Genomic DNA, 19715 nt, shown 5'->3' with positions numbered 1-19715 from the left:
GTTTCCTTGTAATTATTAGATTTTCTTTCTCTTAATCCTGAGATGCAAGTCTTGTAACCATGAGAGGCTAAGTCACAATTATGAGTACAAAAGCCTTGTTTATGGGACATGAGGACATTTAAGTTCTTTTTCCCTTTATTGAATTAGACTCTGGGGCTGCACGGTGTGCGTGCCTCACAGCAAGAAGGTCGTCGGTTCGATTCCCAGGTCAGGCCTTTCTGTGTGAAGTTTGCATGTTCTTCTTGCATGCGTGGGTTCTCCCCGAGTACTCCGGCTTCCTCCCACAGACCAAAAACATGCTCATTAGGTTGATTGGTGACTCTAAATTGCCCCTAGGTGTTAGTGTGAGTGCGAATGGTGTGTGTATGTGCCCTGCGATCGGCTGGCGACCGGTCCAGGGTGTACCCCGCCTCTCGCCCGTTGACAGCCGAGATAGGCTCCGGCTCCCCCGGGCGACCCCGAAAGGGATAAGCGGCATAGAAAATGGATGGATGGATGAATTAGACTCTCTGACATTTCAGTTGTGGAAAAAAACAACACATGGCACATGTGGTTTTCTGGCATTTCATGTGAAAACATGCCTTTTTTTGTTTTGTTTTGTTTTTTTTGTTTGTTTTTTTTTTGCATGATAAAAGACATTATTCAGCTTGAAGCATATTCATTATCAAGTGTGTGCTCTTGCCTTTTTGGTGACAATGCTCCACATAAATGGATCTGATGCTGCAGTCTCAGTTCATTTTAGCTAGAGGTCAAAGAGACAGATAAGAATCTGATCAATCAAGAGAAAAGGAGGGTGTGTGTGTGTGTGTGTGTGTGTGTGTGTGTGTGTGTGTGTGTGTGTGTGTGTGTGTGTGTGTGTGTGTGTGTGCGTGTGTGTGTGTGTGTGTGTGTGTGTGTGTGCGTGCGTGTGTGTGTGTGTGTGCGTGTGTGTGTGTGTAATACTAAATGATTGAGAGCAAAGGACTAAATAGATTGTAAGAGGCGTTTGGTGATATTGAGAATAGATTAGGGCAGATGCTTTAGGCTACAGTTTAATTTGGTGAGCAGTAAATATGCATGCATGTGCCGGAACGTGCACCAGCAGATCTGTGCAGACAGAATAAAGAGGAAAAGCGTACATTGTTTGTGTTACTTATTAAAAACTGATGATGGATCACATTCCTTACTCAGTAACATATTCAGTAATAGATCGGAAAATTATTTTAATGTAAGTGTGAGGAATCATGAAACAATGGCAAGATCTACTCATTAATTTATCACACGAGTAGCTACCAAAAAGAACCGCTTTCCAGAAACCGCAGTAATTATGAGGTTGATTGTAAGCAGATGAGTTTATTCTGAAAATCAACTCCAAGCCACAGCAGACAGGCTGCAACACCAAGGAATGCTGATATCTCATGAGATATGTCTTAACTGATATATTATTTAAAGAGAGATATAACATAGTGTAGTTAATGCCTGCACACAATGCAAGTATAGACTCAGAAAGATGAAACACACACACATGCACACATTCTCCACATTACTGGCAGGACTATTTATGATGTAGCGGTCCATTACCAGAAACCATCAGAGATGTGTGTGTGTGTGCGTGTGTGTCAGAGAGAAGGAGAGAAGGATGTAAATAATTCAATTGAAATGAGGAAGAGGGTGCTTGATATGAGTTTTACCTCTGTAAATAACCCATGTGTTAGGCGTTTTACAACTCACAGTGACTAAGTGATGCAGAACAAAGAAATCTCTCTGTATGTCTGTTTGTCCAGGAATTCTGGGAAAATGTACTGTATTTTAAAGCATGTGCATATACACATAAAGAGACCCAGCAAGCACACATTTACATCAGCACATCTTTTGATTATCAGCACTTTTAACAAACCGAAACAAAGACAGAAAAAGAAAGAACACAAGCGGATGAGTGGAAATATTTCAAATTCCAGTTATGCAGAAGAGAAATGGGAATATAGTTGGAGGAATTTGAAGTGCACAAAAAACAAGGGCACAAATAGCAGCACTGTTTGATCCACAATAATGGCGTTAAGGATTTAACAATTCAACCATCATTCACAATTAATTGCACAAACCTGGTTTGTACGTGTGTGTGTGGACGGGGGATCAGGGGGATGAAAAAGGGATAAAATGTATGATGTACATTGTTTGTAAATTGTACTTTAATAAAAAAAAATGCAATTGATAAATACTGGTGATAAAGATAAGGGGACTTAAAGGTGCAAATTTGTACCATTTCAGGCTGCACTAGAAGTACAGTCGCATTCCTCCAGCATGCAGTATGTGTAGTAGTAGCTTTGCTATTCATGATGATGATTTAACACTGAATCATGTTCTTTGCCAGATTACTCAGTTTGCCAACTTTTTACTAATGCTGAGGACAAATGCCTTTCTTTCTTGGTTGCCTGAACCCTGTGTTACCTTGTACCTCAGGTTTATTGTCATCTCTATATGCCTGCCTCGGTCAGCAGTTTGCCAATCTGCCTTACAGCTCAGCCCTCCCTGCCTGCCCTGCTCCACCATCAGCCCTGGTCCAGCTCTCCAAACCCCATCTAACCAACTTCTTCATAAAACTGCGTTTGCACTTTTGTAAACTGTTGTCCGCGTCCTGCTTTCAAGTCCTAAATTATCACAACGTTACATATTACAGGTGTTGCTGCTGTTAGCCAAGCCTCGCTGGCAAATTTCTGAAGTCGTACTTGATCTAAATACTAATGTCAGCATACTAACACACTCTCAATAACAGTGCCAATAAGCTAATGTTGAGAGGGGTAGTGTTTACCATGTTCACCATCTTGGTTAAGTGCATTAGCATGCTATTAGCAAATTAAAATTTTGAGCTGATGATGGCAGCGCTAGAAGAAAAGTAAACGGATCACCAAAGCTATCACAATTAACCCCGAGGGAATTTCATGGCAATGCATCCATAGCTGCCACAAAGGTCAAACTGAAGGTGGCGCTAGAGGAAATGTCAGCAGATTGTCAAAATTATTGGCATACATAGTCCAAAATCATAAATATTTGCAACAATGCATGGGAGTCCACCTGAGAGATATTTCAGTCGAGAGCAAAGTCGTCGTCTGACTGACCGGCGCCGCCATCCCTAAAGTCATTCCACTATAGGATGGCTATGAGGTAAAGATCACAGGTCCATCCTACTGTGTTTCAGGAATGTCTTATAATGCTGGCCGAGCTAGCTGTACCATTAACTGTAACAGGATTACAACTGCACCCTCAACAAAAGCAGCACTTAAGGCGGTATGAAGGTGGATCATGTTCCTGTTATTACTGGTTGGTCAGTGCCAGGCCGACTGTGTGGACGGGGTAAGGGTCTGGAAGTAAGCACATCTTATGCCCTATTGGTGAAGCTATTCACTCCTTTCAAGCTCATTTTTCTTCAACTAGAAAAAGGAACCGATCTATCCAGTAAATTTAAATCATACAGTGATTTATTATCACACTTTGATTTGACATTTAGAAATCTTAAAGTATGGAAAAGTAATTTAAAGTAAACATGAGGTATCCAGTGTTTTGTCTTTGTTTTTCCTGTATGTTCATCAGAGAGTAAAAGCCTGCTGTGTTTGACGTAAGGATCTATTGATTTAGGCTTTGGATGACTTGTAGGAAGCAATCAAGAGGTGGCGAATTGATTGACTGGGTTACTGATTTATTCATTCATTGAGAGGTCACTCCACTGGATTGGACAGCAAGTTGATGGGATCTTAATTTGAGAATTGATTGCTTTGTGTCTCCTGAATACTCCTCATTTTTCTCCAGATGCTGCCGCTGGCGTTTGGAGGGCTCGGCCAGGTCGAGTGAGCCTTTCTGATGGCAGCCCTGCACGGACAGTCACAGGAGGACCCGTGTCCATGAACACAATTACAACAACCAAATCATGTGGTCAAAATTACTCGCATTCAATATTGATTTTCTCTTAAGGTACATCAAGTGTCCAGCATGTGCACTCTGAAAAGTGCAATTGACATTCGGTGCCATGGATCATTAAGCACAGGTGACGTCTGTCTGTGTCAGTATTGATGCACATGCTGCATTTATTTGCACATGCATCCATGTGTAAAAAAACACACCCAATCCAATGCACATGAACGTCCAGTAAATTGCCTCCTTGACCTCTACGTATAGGACACTGCCCTCCTCTAAGAATGACTTTACACATGAGCAAGCCCACATGTCTCAGGTCTTTCAAGAAGATCAGACAGAATGCAGCTTGCCTGGGTTTAGTTTGGGTTTAGTGCATGAAATCAAAGGTAAGGTGGTTTAGCTGCAATCTGACTTCAGTGTAGTCCCTGCAGGCTGGCTTCAAATGCCAAGGACCAAAGAGTGCCAGTGGAAGAGATCACAGATTCCAATATCATCCTTTAAAAATGCTCATGCAATCTGGTACCTGTGGCTTCTTCCAGCATGCATTGTGCAGACGTCAGAGAAGAAGAGCATGGAAACTCAGGACTGCCGCATCTCTGTGTGAAGTTATTAATAAAAATAATAATAATAATGATGATGAACTTTGTTTATATCACACTTTTCTCAACAATATTACAAAGTGATTACAGTGTAATTACACATGAATAGACGATAATGAAGCTAATGACACACAAATGCACGCACACACAAACTGACAATACTCCCTTGCATTTATGCACATATCTATTTGAGGTTTGTAGCTCAGGGTAGAATTAAATAGAACACAGTAGAACAGAGTAGAATAGGACAGGGGATTCTCTCTGTCTCTTTCCCTCGAGACGCACACACATATTACACCCATACACAGAGACACACACTTCCATCGCCTCTTGCCTGTTTCCATGGAGACAGTAGTGAGCTGTTTCTTTCCACTAGGATCACACCGTCTGTCTTGATCACAATACATATGCACACACACATGCAGGCACACACACACACACACACACACACACACACACACACACACACACACACACACACACACACACTGCAAAGTGAGACATTTTTCAGTCTTACCAGATCAGTCTATGTGATACTGTCCTACATGCTGTCAGGCTTATCCCCACATGCACATGGTCATATTAATCATGAGTCATCACTCTACAGGTGCTATGTTGATGCTATAATAATCTATTCCTCTCTGTTTACGTCTCTAATTTGTCCAGTAGTCTTTTCCAGATTGCGCAGATTCATTTTTATGTGATTATTTTCAAAGAGCATTTCATAGAGCATTTTTGGCCGCAGGTTCGACTCCCACCTGCGGCTCGTATGCTGCGTGTCGTCCCCTCTCTCTGCCCTCTTCCCTGTCATGTCTTCAGCTGTCAAAGGCAAAAAGGAAAAAAAATGACATGCATCGGTTTTCATAGTTGTATTTTAATGAGGTTGAGGCGGGTTTGTAAGGATGAAACATGCTTTGAAAAACACACAGTGAATGGCCTTTAAATAAAAAGTCAAACATCTGGTGAGTGACCCGGCTGAGGTGAGGTAGCCGTCTGAGCAGTGCTCACCCACTCTGGCCTGCTATAGCTTTTTGGTCTGGAGGATTAGCTGTACTCTACAAATATTCTTTTAAAAGGGTGTTTTTGGCTGCCCCACCCCAGTATACAACACCACAGTAATTTGGCATCAAAATACCAAGGTTCATCCAAGGTTCCATGTTGACAGAAACCCTCTGAATACAAAACACTTGTTGTGTTTCAGCAGTTGTACAGTGTGATCTTGAATATCGTGATTAGAGGTCATCATGGGATCACGGGTTAGTCTAAAATTCTGAACGTTTTCTCACTACTGTCTCAAGCAACTGCACGACTTTCACTTCCTCCTCCGCCATGACACCACTGCCATGTGCAGGCAGTGGCTGCATTACAATCTGTTGTGTACCTGGGTCCAGCTTTCATTTGCATCCTGTGCATAAGCACCAAGCTCAGCTACACCATTAAAATTTAACAACAGCTGGCAGGCATGTAGCCACGCCTCAAAGCATTTCAAATGAACACATTACAGCTCAGCAGCAACAGCAAACACACTTGTTCGCCCCTGCCCTTTTCTTTAATCTGCGCCAGATTCATGCACGTTTGACTCGATCTAGAGAAATGTGGGACATGGAACATAATATGTGCAACAACACGCAGCAACTGCAGTGGACAGGGTCTCTTGAAAGAATGGAAAATACCAGTAGAGCTGTAATGAACCGTCCCCACCTATTTATCACACCCACAGACGACAGCAGCGGCTCAGCACAAAAAAAAAAAAAAAAAAAAAAAAGATGTGGGGGAGATCAGCTTTATTTTTATTCTGGTGAGTTCTACATGTTTTATTCTTAATTTTTCTGTTCTAATTCCTCTGATTTTTATTTGCTTTCCACCAACTGATTCTGTTCTCTGTATAATTTCTGTTCTGCTTTATCTGCTTACATTGAAATAGCATAAAACATACATACACACAATAAAGACACTATGACACAGCATTTCCCCACAGTCACATTAAATTACATGTTTTCCCTTTTTGCCTGATAAAATCTATTCTATTACTACTAACCCACATTAGAAATAAACATAATAACAGCATATTAATATAGTTTTCATACACATAATATCCTAACAGTCTAAAAAAAAATCCTACATAAAATTACAATGAAGTGCAATATTCAGGAAGGTTTTGCACTTTTCTAGCCTACAGAGGAGGGAAGAATTCTTGATAAAAGCACATTCACACTTATAATCGTCTCTCCAACTATTCACTCCCTCATTCATTTCAACTGAATCACGCTCTGACTACCAAAGTGAAGAATGTCTTTGCTGCTGATTGCCAGGTCTGGCTGGTTCCAGCTGCCTTGAAGTTCACCTTTGTTCATCTGTGACCTGAGACAAAGTGTTTTGATGCAGTATTCTGTGAGCAGACTGCATTATTGCCCTCATTGCCCTACTTTGGATAAAAGGAAAATGTGGCCATATGTCTAAGTTTTGCACTGACCCCAGACTCACACCACATGCAAAACATCAGCAACACGTAAACGCATGATTGAGCAAAGCTGTGAATAGCTGCAGCAAGACTTTCTTCCTGTCCTTGAAGTGAAAAATACTTGTTATCTAAAATGATGCTGCGGTGCTGCAAGCATTGTTGGCGCAGTACAGACTGTCAGAAGTCAACCTCTATCCTCCTCTCCTAATACACATTATTTCAGGACTCAGCAGCTGCTTGTGCATTTATTGTCCACACAAAAGAACAGGGACTAACAAATAAAATCAGGTCTGCATTACAACATTTTCATTTTATTTAATTGCCCAATCAACCAAACCAAACCTGACCTAACCAGAACTACTAACTAACAAATAAATACAATAATAGTGCCTACTAATGGGTAGGTATCTCTTGGCAGGGGGGCTTCACATTTTGATAAATTCTGTGTTTTTCCCCTGGGAAAATTTCTTATTCATGAAACAAGATTCCTCACTGTAACTCCAACCTTCATCTTCCAATGAGAGTTGTTTGTCTTCTTCTTCTGCTCTGAACTATGTGGAAAGAAAACATGCAGGTTTTTTACAATTAGTAGGAAACCCAAAGTTGCTGAAGATCTCTAATGACGATTTTGTTTATTTATTGTTTATCTGTTTTGATTTAATTTGTGTCTTGCGTGCTCAGTGGCTCAGTGCTGTATATCAAGGCATGTTTGCCAATGCAGTTCCGTTACGTTCGACACCTGACCGGAAGAGGGCGCTAGTTCGCTGGTCGACAAATGTCACAAACCGAAAGAAAAAGCATCAAAATAGAAATGGCTTTCAAATGGTCTGCAGCAAGTAGCGAGCTGTCCTGCCCGGTCTGCCACGATACGTTCAAAGACCCGGTTCTCCTGAACTGTAGCCACAGCTTCTGTAAGGCCTGTGTGCGGAAATGGTGGAGAATGAAGCAGAAGCGAGAATGTCCCGTTTGTCAGACGGTGTCTTCGACTAAGTCACCACCGCGTAACCTGGTGCTGAAGAACCTGTGCGAGGCGTTTCTGCTGGAGGTGGACTCTGGGATTATCTGCAGCCTGCACCACGAGAAACTGAAGCTGTACTGCGAGGACCACCGCACACCTGTTTGCGTTGTCTGCAGGGATTCGACCAGCCACAGAAACCACAGGTTCACACCCGTCGACGAGGCGGCGGAGCGGGAGCGAAACGGCCTCCAGGAGCACCTGATGCCGCTAAGGGCAAAAGTGAAACTCTTCAGTGAAATGAAAGCAACCTGGGAGAAGACAGAGGGAGAGATTAAAAACCAATCTCAGTGCACGGAGGAGACAATAAGAGAGGAGTTCAGTAAACTTCGGAGGTTTCTGCTACAGGAGGAAAATGCCAGGATTGCAGCACTGAAGGAGGAAGAGCAGCTTAAAATACAGATGATGAAAAACAAGATCGCAGTTTTGAGCGGACAGATAAACTTCATGGAAAGTACCTTAAAGGCCATAGAAGGAGGGCTGAACGATGAAGACACGTCATTCCTGCTAAAAGTCGATGCAATAACGAAAGAAGTTCAGCGCCCCCTGCCGGATGACCCAGAGCAGGTCACAGGGACCCTGATCGACGTTGGCAAACATCTGGGGAACATGAGCTTCGACGTCTGGGTCAAGATGAAGGAGATAGTGTCATACACACCTGTAACCATGAACCCCAACACTGCCAACGAAGACCTGCATTTTTTTTTTCAAGCAATGGAGGAAAATAAAATAATTGAAGATAAGATAAGAGATAAGATTGGACTTTATTGATCCACGCTGGGGAAATTTAGTCATTAGAGCAAGCAAAACAACTATGTCTATGTACATTTCTACAGATTATTAAAAATAATAAATGCCAAAGGATCCTACTGCCATTAAAAAGTACTGTTGCTAGTAGAAGAAAAAATGGGATCATATCTCAGCTGTTCTGGCGTCCCTTCACTGGCGGTCCATACACTACAGGATCCGTTTTAAAACTGTTTTAATGGTGTATAAAGCCCTCAATGGCCTGGCTCCATCCTACATTTCTGACCTTTTACACCCCCGTTCAGCCCCTAGCTCCCTAAGATCTTGCAACAAGGGCCTTCTTCATATCCCCTGCTCCAGACTCAAACAGAAAGGCGACCGTGCCTTTGCTGTTGCAGCTCCGCGCTTGTGCAACCAGCTCCCACTACACATACGCGACGCTTCCTCCATATCTACCTTTAAATCAAGGCTTAAACCCCATCTTTACACCCCCCACCTAATTATGTTACCTTCCGTTGTTTGTCTACTGCAACTTCATTTTGTGGATGTTTGTGAATTTTTTGTCTTCTTATTTCAATACAGTTCTTTTTACTTTATTTTTGATTTATTTAACTGCACTATGTACGGCACTTTGGTCAGTGTGAACTGTTGTAAATGTGCTTTAAAAATAAATTTTTCTTACTTACTTACTTACTAGTCTTATTGAGAAAAAAAACTAACTACTGACATTACATTTTTGCACTTCAGAATACTATTGCACCTGAGAAAATCACTATTTCACTTGGGAAATGCTGGGTCTATGTATATGGACAATATATACAGTTAACAAGAATACAGTTGCCAATATGGATAATAAATAGTGTTATTTCACAATTGAGAGAAGTATACAACTTAGAAATGTAAAAATTGCACCAGATGAAATGGACAAATGTGAGCAGATATTAGCATTACAGCATATATTAGCCTCGAACAGTAGTGCAGTAGTGAAAGCTGTGAATACTGAATATGCAACCTGAACCAAACAGAATGAGCAGACAATTACAAAAGAAATGTTGGCTTTGTTTTCAGCAGTATTGGGAGTATATGATAGTAGTACTTGTATACTCACATCCAATTAATTTCCCGGCCTTTCAAATAAGAACTCTATTCTCTTAAAATTCAGTAAATTGATTATTAAAAAGTTTTGCAGGCCTATACTTGATGCCAATGCCAAGAGGTGCATTTCAAAGTGGTCAGTGATAGTCACTGCCTCGGCCGATTTCTTCATATTAGATTTCATTTTGATAATTATGTTTGAAAGTGAGGCAGAAACTCCCGCACACACCACAAAACATTTTGGGATGTCTTACATGATTGGTTAGAAACTGAAATATTTGCTTTAGCCACCTTTTCATGAGATTATGTTGTTTTGGACTCCATACTCAATGATGGAGATGGTGAACTTTTTATAATTCTGTGTTTTTCTCCTGGGAAAATTTCTTATTCATGAAACAAGATTCCTCACTGCAACTCCAAACTTCATCTTCCAATGAGAGCTGTTTGTCTTCTTCTTCTTCTGCTCTGAACTATGTGGAAAGAAAACATGCAGGTTTTTACAATTCGTAGGAAACTCAAAGTTGTTGAAGACGATTGATCTCGACGATTTTGTTTATTTATTGTTTATCTGTTTTGATTTCATTTGTGTCTTGCGTGCTCAGTGGCTCAGTGCTGTATATCATGGCATATTTGTCAATGCAGTTCCGTTACATTCGACACCTGACCGGAAAAGGGCGCTAGTTCGCTGGTCGACAAATGTCACAAACCGAAAGAAAAAGCATGAAAACAGAAATGGCTTTCAGATGGTCTGCAGCAAGTAGCGAGCTGTCCTGCCCGGTCTGCCAGGATACGTTCAAAGACCCGGTTCTCCTGAACTGTAGCCACAGCTTCTGTAAAGCCTGTGTGCAGATATGGTGGGAAACGAAGAGGAAGCGCGAATGTCCCGTCTGCAAGACGGTGTCTTCGACTAAGTCACCACCGCGTAACCTGGTGCTGAAGAACCTGTGCGAGGCGTTTCTGCTGGAGGTGGACTCTGGGATTATCTGCAGCCTGCACCACGAGAAACTGAAGCTGTACTGCGAGGACCACCGCACACCTGTTTGTGTTGTCTGCAGGGATTCGACCAGCCACAGAAACCACAGGTTCACACCCGTTAACGAGGCGGCGGAGCGGGAGCGAAACGGCCTCCAGGAGCACCTGATGCCGCTAAGGGCCAAAGTGAAACTCTTCAGTGAAATGAAAGCAACCTGGGAGAAGACAGAGGGAGAGATTAAAAACCAATCTCAGTGCACGGAGGAGACAATAAGAGATGAGTTCAATGTATTCCGGAGGTTTTTGTTAAAGGAGGAAAATGCCAGGATTGCAGCACTGAAGAAGGAAGAGCAGCTTAAAATACAGATGATGAGGAATAAGATTGCAGTTTTGAGCGGACAGATAAACTTCATGGAAAGTACCTTAAAGGCCATAGAAGGAGGGCTGAAGGATGAGGACACGTCATTCCTGCTAAAGGTCGATGCAATAACGAAAGAAGTTCAGCGCCCCCTGCCGGATGACCCAGAGCAGGTCACAGGGACCCTGATCGACGTTGGCAAACATCTGGGGAACATGAGCTTCGACGTCTGGGTCAAGATGAAGGATATCGTGTCATACACACCTGTAATCATGAACCCCAACACTGCCAACGAAGAACTGCACCTGTCTGAAGGTTTGACTGCTGTAAGGTGGGGACCAAAACAGCTTCTCGCCGTGACTCCAGAGAGGATGAAGCAGCACCGCAGCGTCCTTGGCTGTGAGGGTTTCAGCTCAGGGACTCACAGCTGGGAAGTGTATGTTGGAGACAATCAAGTATGGGCACTGGGTGTGATAGCAGAGGAAACCCAGAGGAAGGGGGACATACTGTCTGGGCTGTGGATGGTGAGGTTTTGTTTCGGTAAATTCACAGCTTTCTCCCCACCGCATAGAGTGTCTGTCCTCCCACCGATGGACAGGCTCCACAAGGTCAGAGTGCACCTGGACTGGGACAGAGGAAAGCTGTCCTTCTCAGATCCAGATACCAACGCCCTCATACATACCTTCACACACACATTCACTGACCGGCTGTTTCCGTACATCAACACCTGGAATGACCACCCACTGAAGATATTACCACTGAAACTCTCTCTGATGGTTACACGGCGGTTGGAGGACTGGAAGAAGATCATACTGATTCAGTGATACTGCGGTACTTGCCTTCCATCTGTTTAAGAAAAGAGATTTTTTTTTTGTAAAGCAATGGAGGAAAGTAAAATAATTGAGTACTGAATATCAATATAAATGTGAGCAGATAGCATTACAGCATATATTAGCCTTGAACAGTAGTGAAGGCTGTGAATACTGAATATTGCAATCTGAACCAAAAAAAAAATGAATACACAATTACAAAAAATATGTTGGCCTTGTTTTCAGCTGTATTGGGAGTATATGATAGTAGTACTTGTATGTTCAGAGATGTGTACACTGTAAAACAAAAAGCACATCTTACCAATGTTTAATGTTATCAAAGTCAGAATGGCCTTAACGTTGACTATGCACTGTCAAGCTGTGGTTATACCATACTTGGTAGCAGGGAGTTACTTTGGACTTTTTCACTTCGCTGTATTTTTCTGTATCTTGCACTTTGCACTATTTTGACCTTCAGGGTGGTCGCACAGTGGTGGACACATTCTGTAGTGTTCAATGTTTTCTACTGATTGAAAGTATCGTTCCTCTTTTTTCTTGTTGTTGTTGCTCTGTTAATTCCACATTTGTAGGCATATGTTTAAATTGAGCCATTTCTCTAAGTATCAAGTTATGTATAAAGTTTGTTACATAAAAACAATAAAATACTTTGCAGAAAAGAGTGAGGGATGTATGATCAGGCTGTGTGAAGAGAAACTGCTTAACAGGTGAATTCTGAAACTGCACTTCCAGTTATGCTTATTAATCATGCTAATTGGTAGGTATTTAGATATTTTAATCCCGGTTTATTTTTCATCTTGTCAGTCATATCTAACGCGTGATAAATATTAATGCTAATGCTTGTCATGCTAATAAACATACCAACAACGTCAGGATGAGCTTTTGCAATTTAATGAATGCATTTTTCTGCTTAACATCTCAGGAATGCTGCGTTTCGTTTTAATATTTTGTGCTCCTAAATTCATTTCACATAAATGATTTCCATCATCAAAGGTTTTGAATACATTCACGTGACACCACACGAAACAGTCGTGTTACTTTACAGCCTACTGTCGTAAAACTGTCGTGCAACAGCACGGCGACAGCTAAGTCGCTTTACGTTTAAAAACTTCTCTGGCTATATCATGTAACTGTTCCGGCCTGTGCAGCTGTCCTTGTAAAGATGTGGAGAACATGTGAGTTTAAAACCTGTTTGGTCGCTTTGAAGAAAATGTTTATTGTTTATTTTAGCCTCTTCGTGTTTGAATTCAGTGAGGTAATGGTGATAGCGTTTCCTTACTCGCTCAGTTAGCTTAAGGTCACCGTATAATGTAGATAGCATGTAATGAAATACTATCTACAAGCTCACTTCATCCGTTTGTATCGGTGGAGTTGGTTAACGGGACATGTGGGACATTTTAATATCGTTTTCTAGTGTTTTAGTGTCATGAGATAATGAGTGCTTTTGGCTAACTTCAACTCGGCAATACTGAGAAAATGCTGCATTTTGACACGGTACCCTGATGCTAAGCGAATATGTAAATTATACTCAGCCGACAGTGTCATATAAGAAAATTAGTCTTCAACCAGGAAAAGACTACATTTAAGGTTTACCATGATGTTATGTAAACCAACATCCCACTTTGTCACCGATGAAATGAGGCTAAATCCCTGGAGTTGGCCTCGTATCAAATTATGGTCTTTTATGTAGATAGATTTCCCAGCATAACCTGAACGCAACCCTCAAGTTAGAACTGCAGCAGTTGTCAACTGTTAAATTAGTCGCCAACTGTTTAAGGAAAAAGTCAATATTTTCTGACACCAACTTCTTTAAAGTGGATATTTTCAAGTTAATTTGCTCCTCTATGATGGTAAATAAGTGTAATATGTTTGGGTTATGGACAAAACAAGACATTGGAGGACCATTTCACCGTTTTCTGACATTTTGTTGACCAGACAACTAATCAATTAATCGAGAAAATAATCAGATGAATCTACTTTGAAAATTATTGTGATAATTGTTGCTCATTTATAGTGAGATATGCTATTTTCCTATACACAAGCTTTATCTGGGGACTGGAACATATAGTAACACGATGCATTAGTTGTGTCAACTATTATCTTCCCATCTGGTGTTTTCTTTGTTAACCGTAAAGACATCTTGACCAGGAGTTATTGTGTATGCCTGAGGCTAAGTGAATATTGTGTGTGATGAAGGAGATGTTATGAAGGCCTTGTGGTTGAAGAGCATATCCCTTCAACTGGACAGCAAAGGTTCACATCCCTGCCTGAAGTGTTCCTGAGAAGCCTACTTAATCTCTGTTGAAAGGGAGAGACTTTTACAACAGAAATCTACAATATGTCATGTTTCTACTGAATTCACTCTGCTTTTCTGTGACATGCGGGCCTGTTGGTATACTCATGAGCGTGTTGTCTGCCTCCTTTACAGATGCCACCTACTGAAGTCTGCAGCACCTCACTGACACCAAATTAGTTGAAAAGAAAAACGTGACATGGCATCTAGCTTCCTCAAGTACTCAGTGCTTCTGCAGAAGTACCGGACTCCGCTGCTTATCGCGAGCTGTGGCGGGGTCTTTGCAGCCAACTCCTTCTACCACGTTTTCCCTGACGTGTCCTACCGTCCACTCTATCAGGCCTGGTACAAGGGACAGCCAGTCACGCTGTCTGAGAAGCTCGAGGATGTTTTCCAGCAGGTAGACTGTGTGTATGTGCAGAGGTTTCAGTTGAGCTCTTTTCCTCTTTCTTTGCTTTCTCCTCTCAAGGTTACATTTAATAGCAGTTTTTGTCAAGTAAGTTAGATCTGTACAATTACTTGTAGATGGTGAAGATGAGACAAAGCACCCAAAGGATGCCAAGTATTAGACTATTGAAAAGCATTGTATTTGAGCAGTCAGTTATGTCAGGGTCGTTGGCATTATATCCGTGCACAGTCTTTTCACAGTAGTTGAATTAAGAAGAAAAGTGCATAAAAAGATACAGACCTTTTCATTTAATAAGTACAGCACTCACAAAGATTTCATTCACAGAACAATTCATTCATAGTTCATGGAAGAGCAACACCAGTGTGCAGTCAAAAAAAAAAGTGCCAAAATCCAAATTCGCTGTTGTCGTCATTTTTAGGTGCTGAAGGATTATGGTTTCAGCTCACCAAAGAGTTTCTCTGCCTTCGCCTCCTTTGGGTTCCATCCGGTTGGTGCTGGTGTCCCTTGGCTTCCTGCAGGGGCCCAAATCGGCATCCCGGCAAACTTTAACAGCACGCCCGACGACCTGAGCGGAATCACCGACCGCACCATTTTCATTAACGGCAAGATGGTGGACTGGAGCAGCGACGCTGGCTCTGCTCTCAAGGAGGCGCTGGTGTTTTCCCTCGAGGCGCAGAAATTCGCCATAGCACGAGAGGTGGCCCGCCTGCAGTCTGGAGGACCTGTTTTGAATGCTGCCGTTGCCCCGCTCTCTCTGGGTGGGGTTTGGGTGTACAGTGTGGTGCTGAAGCAGGTGATGGGGCTCCACGCTGGGCCTGTGCTGTTTCGCGGGATTGCGAACCTTGTGGCGCTGGGGCTCGGTGCCGTGTCCTACTTCCTCACCTCGGACGCTGTCGGTCAGTGGACTGACTTAAGGTCAGACCAGCATGCAGCGGGGGTGTCCCGTGATTATGCCAAAGGAGGGGTAGAGTTTTATGATAAGATCCTGTCCAGAAACAAGACCCTGCGCTCCCTGATGGGACAGAAAGGAGAGGACATGTACACTCCCAGCGGGAACTTGTTTCCTGCTCACCTCCTTCAGCTGAAACACACACCATACACACTGAGGAGGGATGGGATCCTCACTCTGCTGGAAAAGGAGAAAGTTTGAAAAGAAATTGTGAGTTGAGAGTTAAGATAGATGTGACTGGGCCTCACCTGAACATGGGATGATCCACTGTATGTCCTGAATAACTCTGATTGGACTGTGGAATAAGATCAGGGATGGAGGGTTCCTGAATTTCTTTTAGCTGCAAAAAAGAAATGAATCCTAGAAATATGTCATCTCACATGTGCTGATGGTTATTTTGTGGAATATTTTATGATGTGAGGAGCAGTTCAAACCACAAGATTCACCTGTTTTTTATGCTGCAAAGACAAACTGTAGATGGTTTATTCTGGATCTGGTGTACAAATAAACATTTCCGAAGCCTCTTCAGAGCCTGTGATGAAATAGATGTTGTTGAATAGACATGGCTGAATGATCTTTGTCATGCAGAATTAACTGTGATCAGATTTTTGCTCTCAATGTTACATGTAGAACTTGCTAAGAATGACCGGTGTTGGCAAACACTAATTTTCACACGTCTCTTCACCCAAATTCCCCAAAACGTATTTCCTTCTATACAATTGTTGGTACATGCATACATATTTTTGCTTTTATATGCTAAGTTTGAGATATCCATTATAAGAGTTCACATTACAATCAGGGCATATTGAGTTTTTCTGGTGTTTTATCACAGCCCTGAAAAATTCACTAAAATGAATTCTGATTTATTTTTTTCACATCTAAAAAGTTGAACCCCGTAATTTCTTCTCCCTGTAGAATCATTGATCAGTTATCAGAAATGGAAAGCGATGGAGACAGGATAATGACCATGCAACACCGGAGAGGTTTCCTGCTGCAGATCTTCAGCGAGGGCCCAAATATCCAAACACACTCAAGGGTTTGACCTTGAATTTTAAGTGTTCGGCTGCTCAGCTGAATGCTTCTCTGTAATTGCCTGCAGAAAAATGGCAATTCATTGTTGTGTCAGTATCTTCAGGTGAGTTACTGCTCAAAGAAAGGCAGATAAAAGTATTATGGATGAAAATGTGCTGGATTGTTCTGGAATGCACCAGCACTGATGATCTCTGTCCTGCAGTGTTTTGGTGTTGTAAATACTGAAATGTGAGCCATAAAGCAATGAACAGTTTTATGTACCATCTGTATGCGCACACTTGAAGTATGTTGTATGGAACTGATTAATGAAGTATTTTCCCAGCACATCTATAAGATGAAGCTCAGTCGTCTTTTTGTTTTCCCTTGTGTTCTTCTTATCTACGCCCATCTATTTGTTCTTATATGAATATCATCTAATTGAGATAACAAACAGCAGCGTCCCTTTGTTCCCCTCATGCCGGGTTTCCCACAATCTTTAAGGAGAGTGACACTCTACGTACCCACGCATCATTTGCATGACCCTAGCTAATATGTTTAATCATAATAATCTCAATATGCAGCTCATTGTGACTCAGAGCTCATCGTATAGCACCCACGTTCCCTCATGTCGCCTGTCTGCATATTAACATGGTTCAGATATGGTGTTTTAATTACATTTCCAATCTTGTACCCTGTGGACTGAACTAAATATAGAAGCATGTAATTAATAGTGTTGCAGAAAGAAATACACTGACGTTTAACATTATTGTCCTCAGGTGGACCGTGTCATAGAGGTGGCTACTAAGTAGAGTCCAGAATCCATTTGTATTTTTTCTCTTAACAGATCAGTAGGATTAAAGCTAGAAGACACATGTCCTGATAAAATCTGGACGTGAAAAGCTCGCAGACGGCCCATCCGGTGGAGCAGAGGGCCTGTTCTTAATCAGGACAGCTTGGGTTCAGTGTTCTCTGACAACAAGCATCCTTTCTTCACTAGTGCCCTTGAGCAAGATGCATGCTTTTTACATTAGTGCCCTTGAGCAAGATGCCGAATTTGCTCAAGATCCATGGTTATGCAGCAGATTGTGAGCTTTGACACCCTGCGCTCTTCATCAAGAAAAGCCTTCCCCAGTATGTGATCTAAATATTTATGTCGTACCAAAATAATCCCCTTATTGCCAGGGTCATGCTATATTGACCACGCAGAGGAAAAAATAAGTACATATGTAACTGATGAGAAATGTTTCAGTGAAAAAGAAGAGCTGTGACTGAATTTTTAGGTCTACTCCATCATTTCCCCGACTACAAAGTGGCTTTTGGGATATGCATATCAACAACACTGGGCTTATTGTCTCGTTCTCACCACTCCGCTTCATCTGCTTACTTCATTGTATGCCAAACACAGTAACTGTACAATGGTCCTTTGTTAGTTGTATAGAGGCTGTTTCTCTTTTGAGCCACTTGAGGTCAGTACAGTCCACATTACCACTCACAATTTGTGACTACCTTAACTGTGTCAATGAATGGCAGGGCTGCAGACTCGTTCAGTCTGAATGGACAGGCTTGGACTTGAAGTGAAAGAGAAAAGTCACACTGGTATTCATTCTGAAATTCAGACTGATGTAAGGACAGGGCTTGTTGCAAAATGAAATTCAAGTTAATAATGCACTCCAGTTAAAATCCAAGTGTGTGTTGGCATTACAGTATCTGAAATAAAATGGCATGAAGTCCCACTGCTGACAGCGAAGAAAACAAAGTTAAGAAAGTTTATTTTCTTTTTCAAAATTGAATTACATTTTTATTTATTTAATTGTATTTATTTATCATCCTGTGATGTGTTTGACCTATACAGAAAAATAGAGCATCCAAATACATGTAAGGTATGCAAAACAGTTTAACAATGCATGTCAGAATACATGCAACCTGCTTTATCAATTCAGAACCTAATTTAATATTATTCAGCGGGTGTGTATACAAATGTACGTGTTTCTTTTCCATTGAATTGCATATTTGTACGCTATGCAATACATTATACATACTGTCATTATGGTCTTTATAAGGGTTACAGTGCAGTTTAATGTGGAATATTTAAGATTATGGTTTGCCTGGAGCGGTTCTGTTTCGGTGCGCTCGAAAACAAACTGCGCGCCTCCCGCTCCCTGGCCCCGCCCCTGTGCGCACGGTTTGCGCCATTACGTCGCTATGCTGATCGCTGCTGTGCTGCAAGGCAGGCAGGCAAAGCAGCTGCAGAGAGACCAGGGAAGGCTGACTACAACGGACAGGCTCATGTTGGGGAAAGTCAGAAACGCGACATTTGCCGATTCTGTGATTTGATATTCAAATATTTTCACTTGTAACCTTTTCGCTGATCACGTGTCTTTATTTTTACGCCTGTGTGGGAATATATTTTCATTCTCTCGACCTGAAATGACTGCTAGTCGCCGTGTCTAGCCAATGGTTACTGCGGGGGCTCCCGTCTTGTGGATTATCCGTCGTCGCCGAGCCAGTTGCATGGTCGAGCCCGGAGGAGGCCCCGCTCTGCTGGATGGATGTGTGTGAAGCAGCGCCGGACTCCGAGTACTGATGAAGACGGTGATAATGATGATGCTTGGGTTTCATCGGCAGCGGGTGAACTGATCTTGGATGTTCGGGCTATATCGCCCCCACACAAACCATTTCCTCATACAACAAAAAATATATTCCTTAAAAACTGGACGCCCCTGGAGCAGTTTATGACGGTAAGAAAAGACTCATTCACAGGCCACCAGTTTTCACAGCCAGCTGACGTTAGCTAGCTAGCTAGCTTAGCGCTGTCACTTTTACCCAAGTTGCTCCCCGCACAGCTAAAAAGGCTAATGTTGCGAAATAACATTAGGATAACGCTTATCCAAAGGGCCTGTTTTGTTTTTACAGTTATGTCTGTTCGAGTGGGATCTCACTGGAAGAAAGAGAAACCTTGGATATACATTTTATTCCCTAACCTTAATAACTAGGGGTTTGTGTAGCTTGCTTGTTAGCTAGCTGCTTCAGAGCCCATTCAATACATCGTAGCGAAACAGCTAATCCAGTGTGCGCAGTATTGGTATGCGTT

At 42.1% G+C, this 19715-nt stretch overlaps 4 protein-coding genes across 6 annotated transcripts in view; all 4 read left to right on the top strand.

The window, feature by feature from the left end:
- Positions 1-7759: 7759 nt before the first annotated feature.
- Positions 7760-8734, top strand: LOC139340664 (E3 ubiquitin-protein ligase TRIM35-like). The gene has a single exon (XM_070976575.1). The coding sequence runs from the start codon at positions 7760-7762 to the stop codon at positions 8732-8734; it is 975 nt and encodes a 324-aa protein (XP_070832676.1).
- A 1800-nt stretch (positions 8735-10534) lies between these two features.
- LOC139340230 (nuclear factor 7, brain-like) lies at positions 10535-11959 on the top strand. The gene has a single exon (XM_070975964.1). It carries the CDS (start codon positions 10538-10540, stop codon positions 11957-11959), a length of 1422 nt encoding a protein of 473 aa, XP_070832065.1. The 5' UTR covers positions 10535-10537.
- Positions 11960-13024: 1065 nt separating this feature from the next.
- tmem177 (transmembrane protein 177) lies at positions 13025-16136 on the top strand. 3 transcript variants are annotated; one of them, XM_070975988.1, is made up of 3 exons: positions 13025-13137; positions 14391-14655; positions 15083-16136. In XM_070975988.1, the coding sequence occupies exons 2-3, from the start codon at positions 14455-14457 to the stop codon at positions 15812-15814; spliced, it is 933 nt and encodes a 310-aa protein (XP_070832089.1). In that variant the 5' UTR covers positions 13025-13137; positions 14391-14454; the 3' UTR covers positions 15815-16136. The 3 variants fall into 3 exon arrangements, with proteins under 3 accessions (XP_070832089.1, XP_070832091.1, XP_070832090.1); XM_070975990.1 differs by having other exon boundaries at positions 13090-13141; positions 14414-14655; XM_070975989.1 differs by lacking the exon at positions 13025-13137 and adding an exon at positions 13290-13456.
- A 2702-nt stretch (positions 16137-18838) lies between these two features.
- Positions 18839-19715, top strand: part of ptpn4a (protein tyrosine phosphatase non-receptor type 4a) — a 62162-nt gene continuing 61285 nt past the window's right edge. The window contains exon 1 of the mRNA XM_070975997.1: positions 18839-19362. The gene's annotated coding sequence lies outside the window, so the exon portion shown is untranslated. The remainder of the gene's footprint in view (positions 19363-19715) is intronic.

Source organism: Chaetodon trifascialis, chromosome 12, assembly GCF_039877785.1.
Source record: "Chaetodon trifascialis isolate fChaTrf1 chromosome 12, fChaTrf1.hap1, whole genome shotgun sequence".
Taxonomy (NCBI): domain Eukaryota; kingdom Metazoa; phylum Chordata; class Actinopteri; order Chaetodontiformes; family Chaetodontidae; genus Chaetodon; species Chaetodon trifascialis.
Note: the sequence above shows the minus strand (reverse complement) of the source record. Positions and strands in the feature narration are given on the sequence as shown.

Coding starts and splice junctions, on each gene's coding strand:
- LOC139340230 (XM_070975964.1), top strand. CDS start 10,538: ATGGCTTTCAGATGGTCTGCAGCAAGTAGCGAGCTGTCCTGCCCGGTC.
- tmem177 (XM_070975988.1), top strand. CDS start 14,455: ATGGCATCTAGCTTCCTCAAGTACTCAGTGCTTCTGCAGAAGTACCGG. Junction 14,656..15,082: donor TCGAGGATGTTTTCCAGCAG/GTAGACTGTGTG, acceptor CGTCATTTTTAG/GTGCTGAAGGATTATGGTTT.
- LOC139340664 (XM_070976575.1), top strand. CDS start 7,760: ATGGCTTTCAAATGGTCTGCAGCAAGTAGCGAGCTGTCCTGCCCGGTC.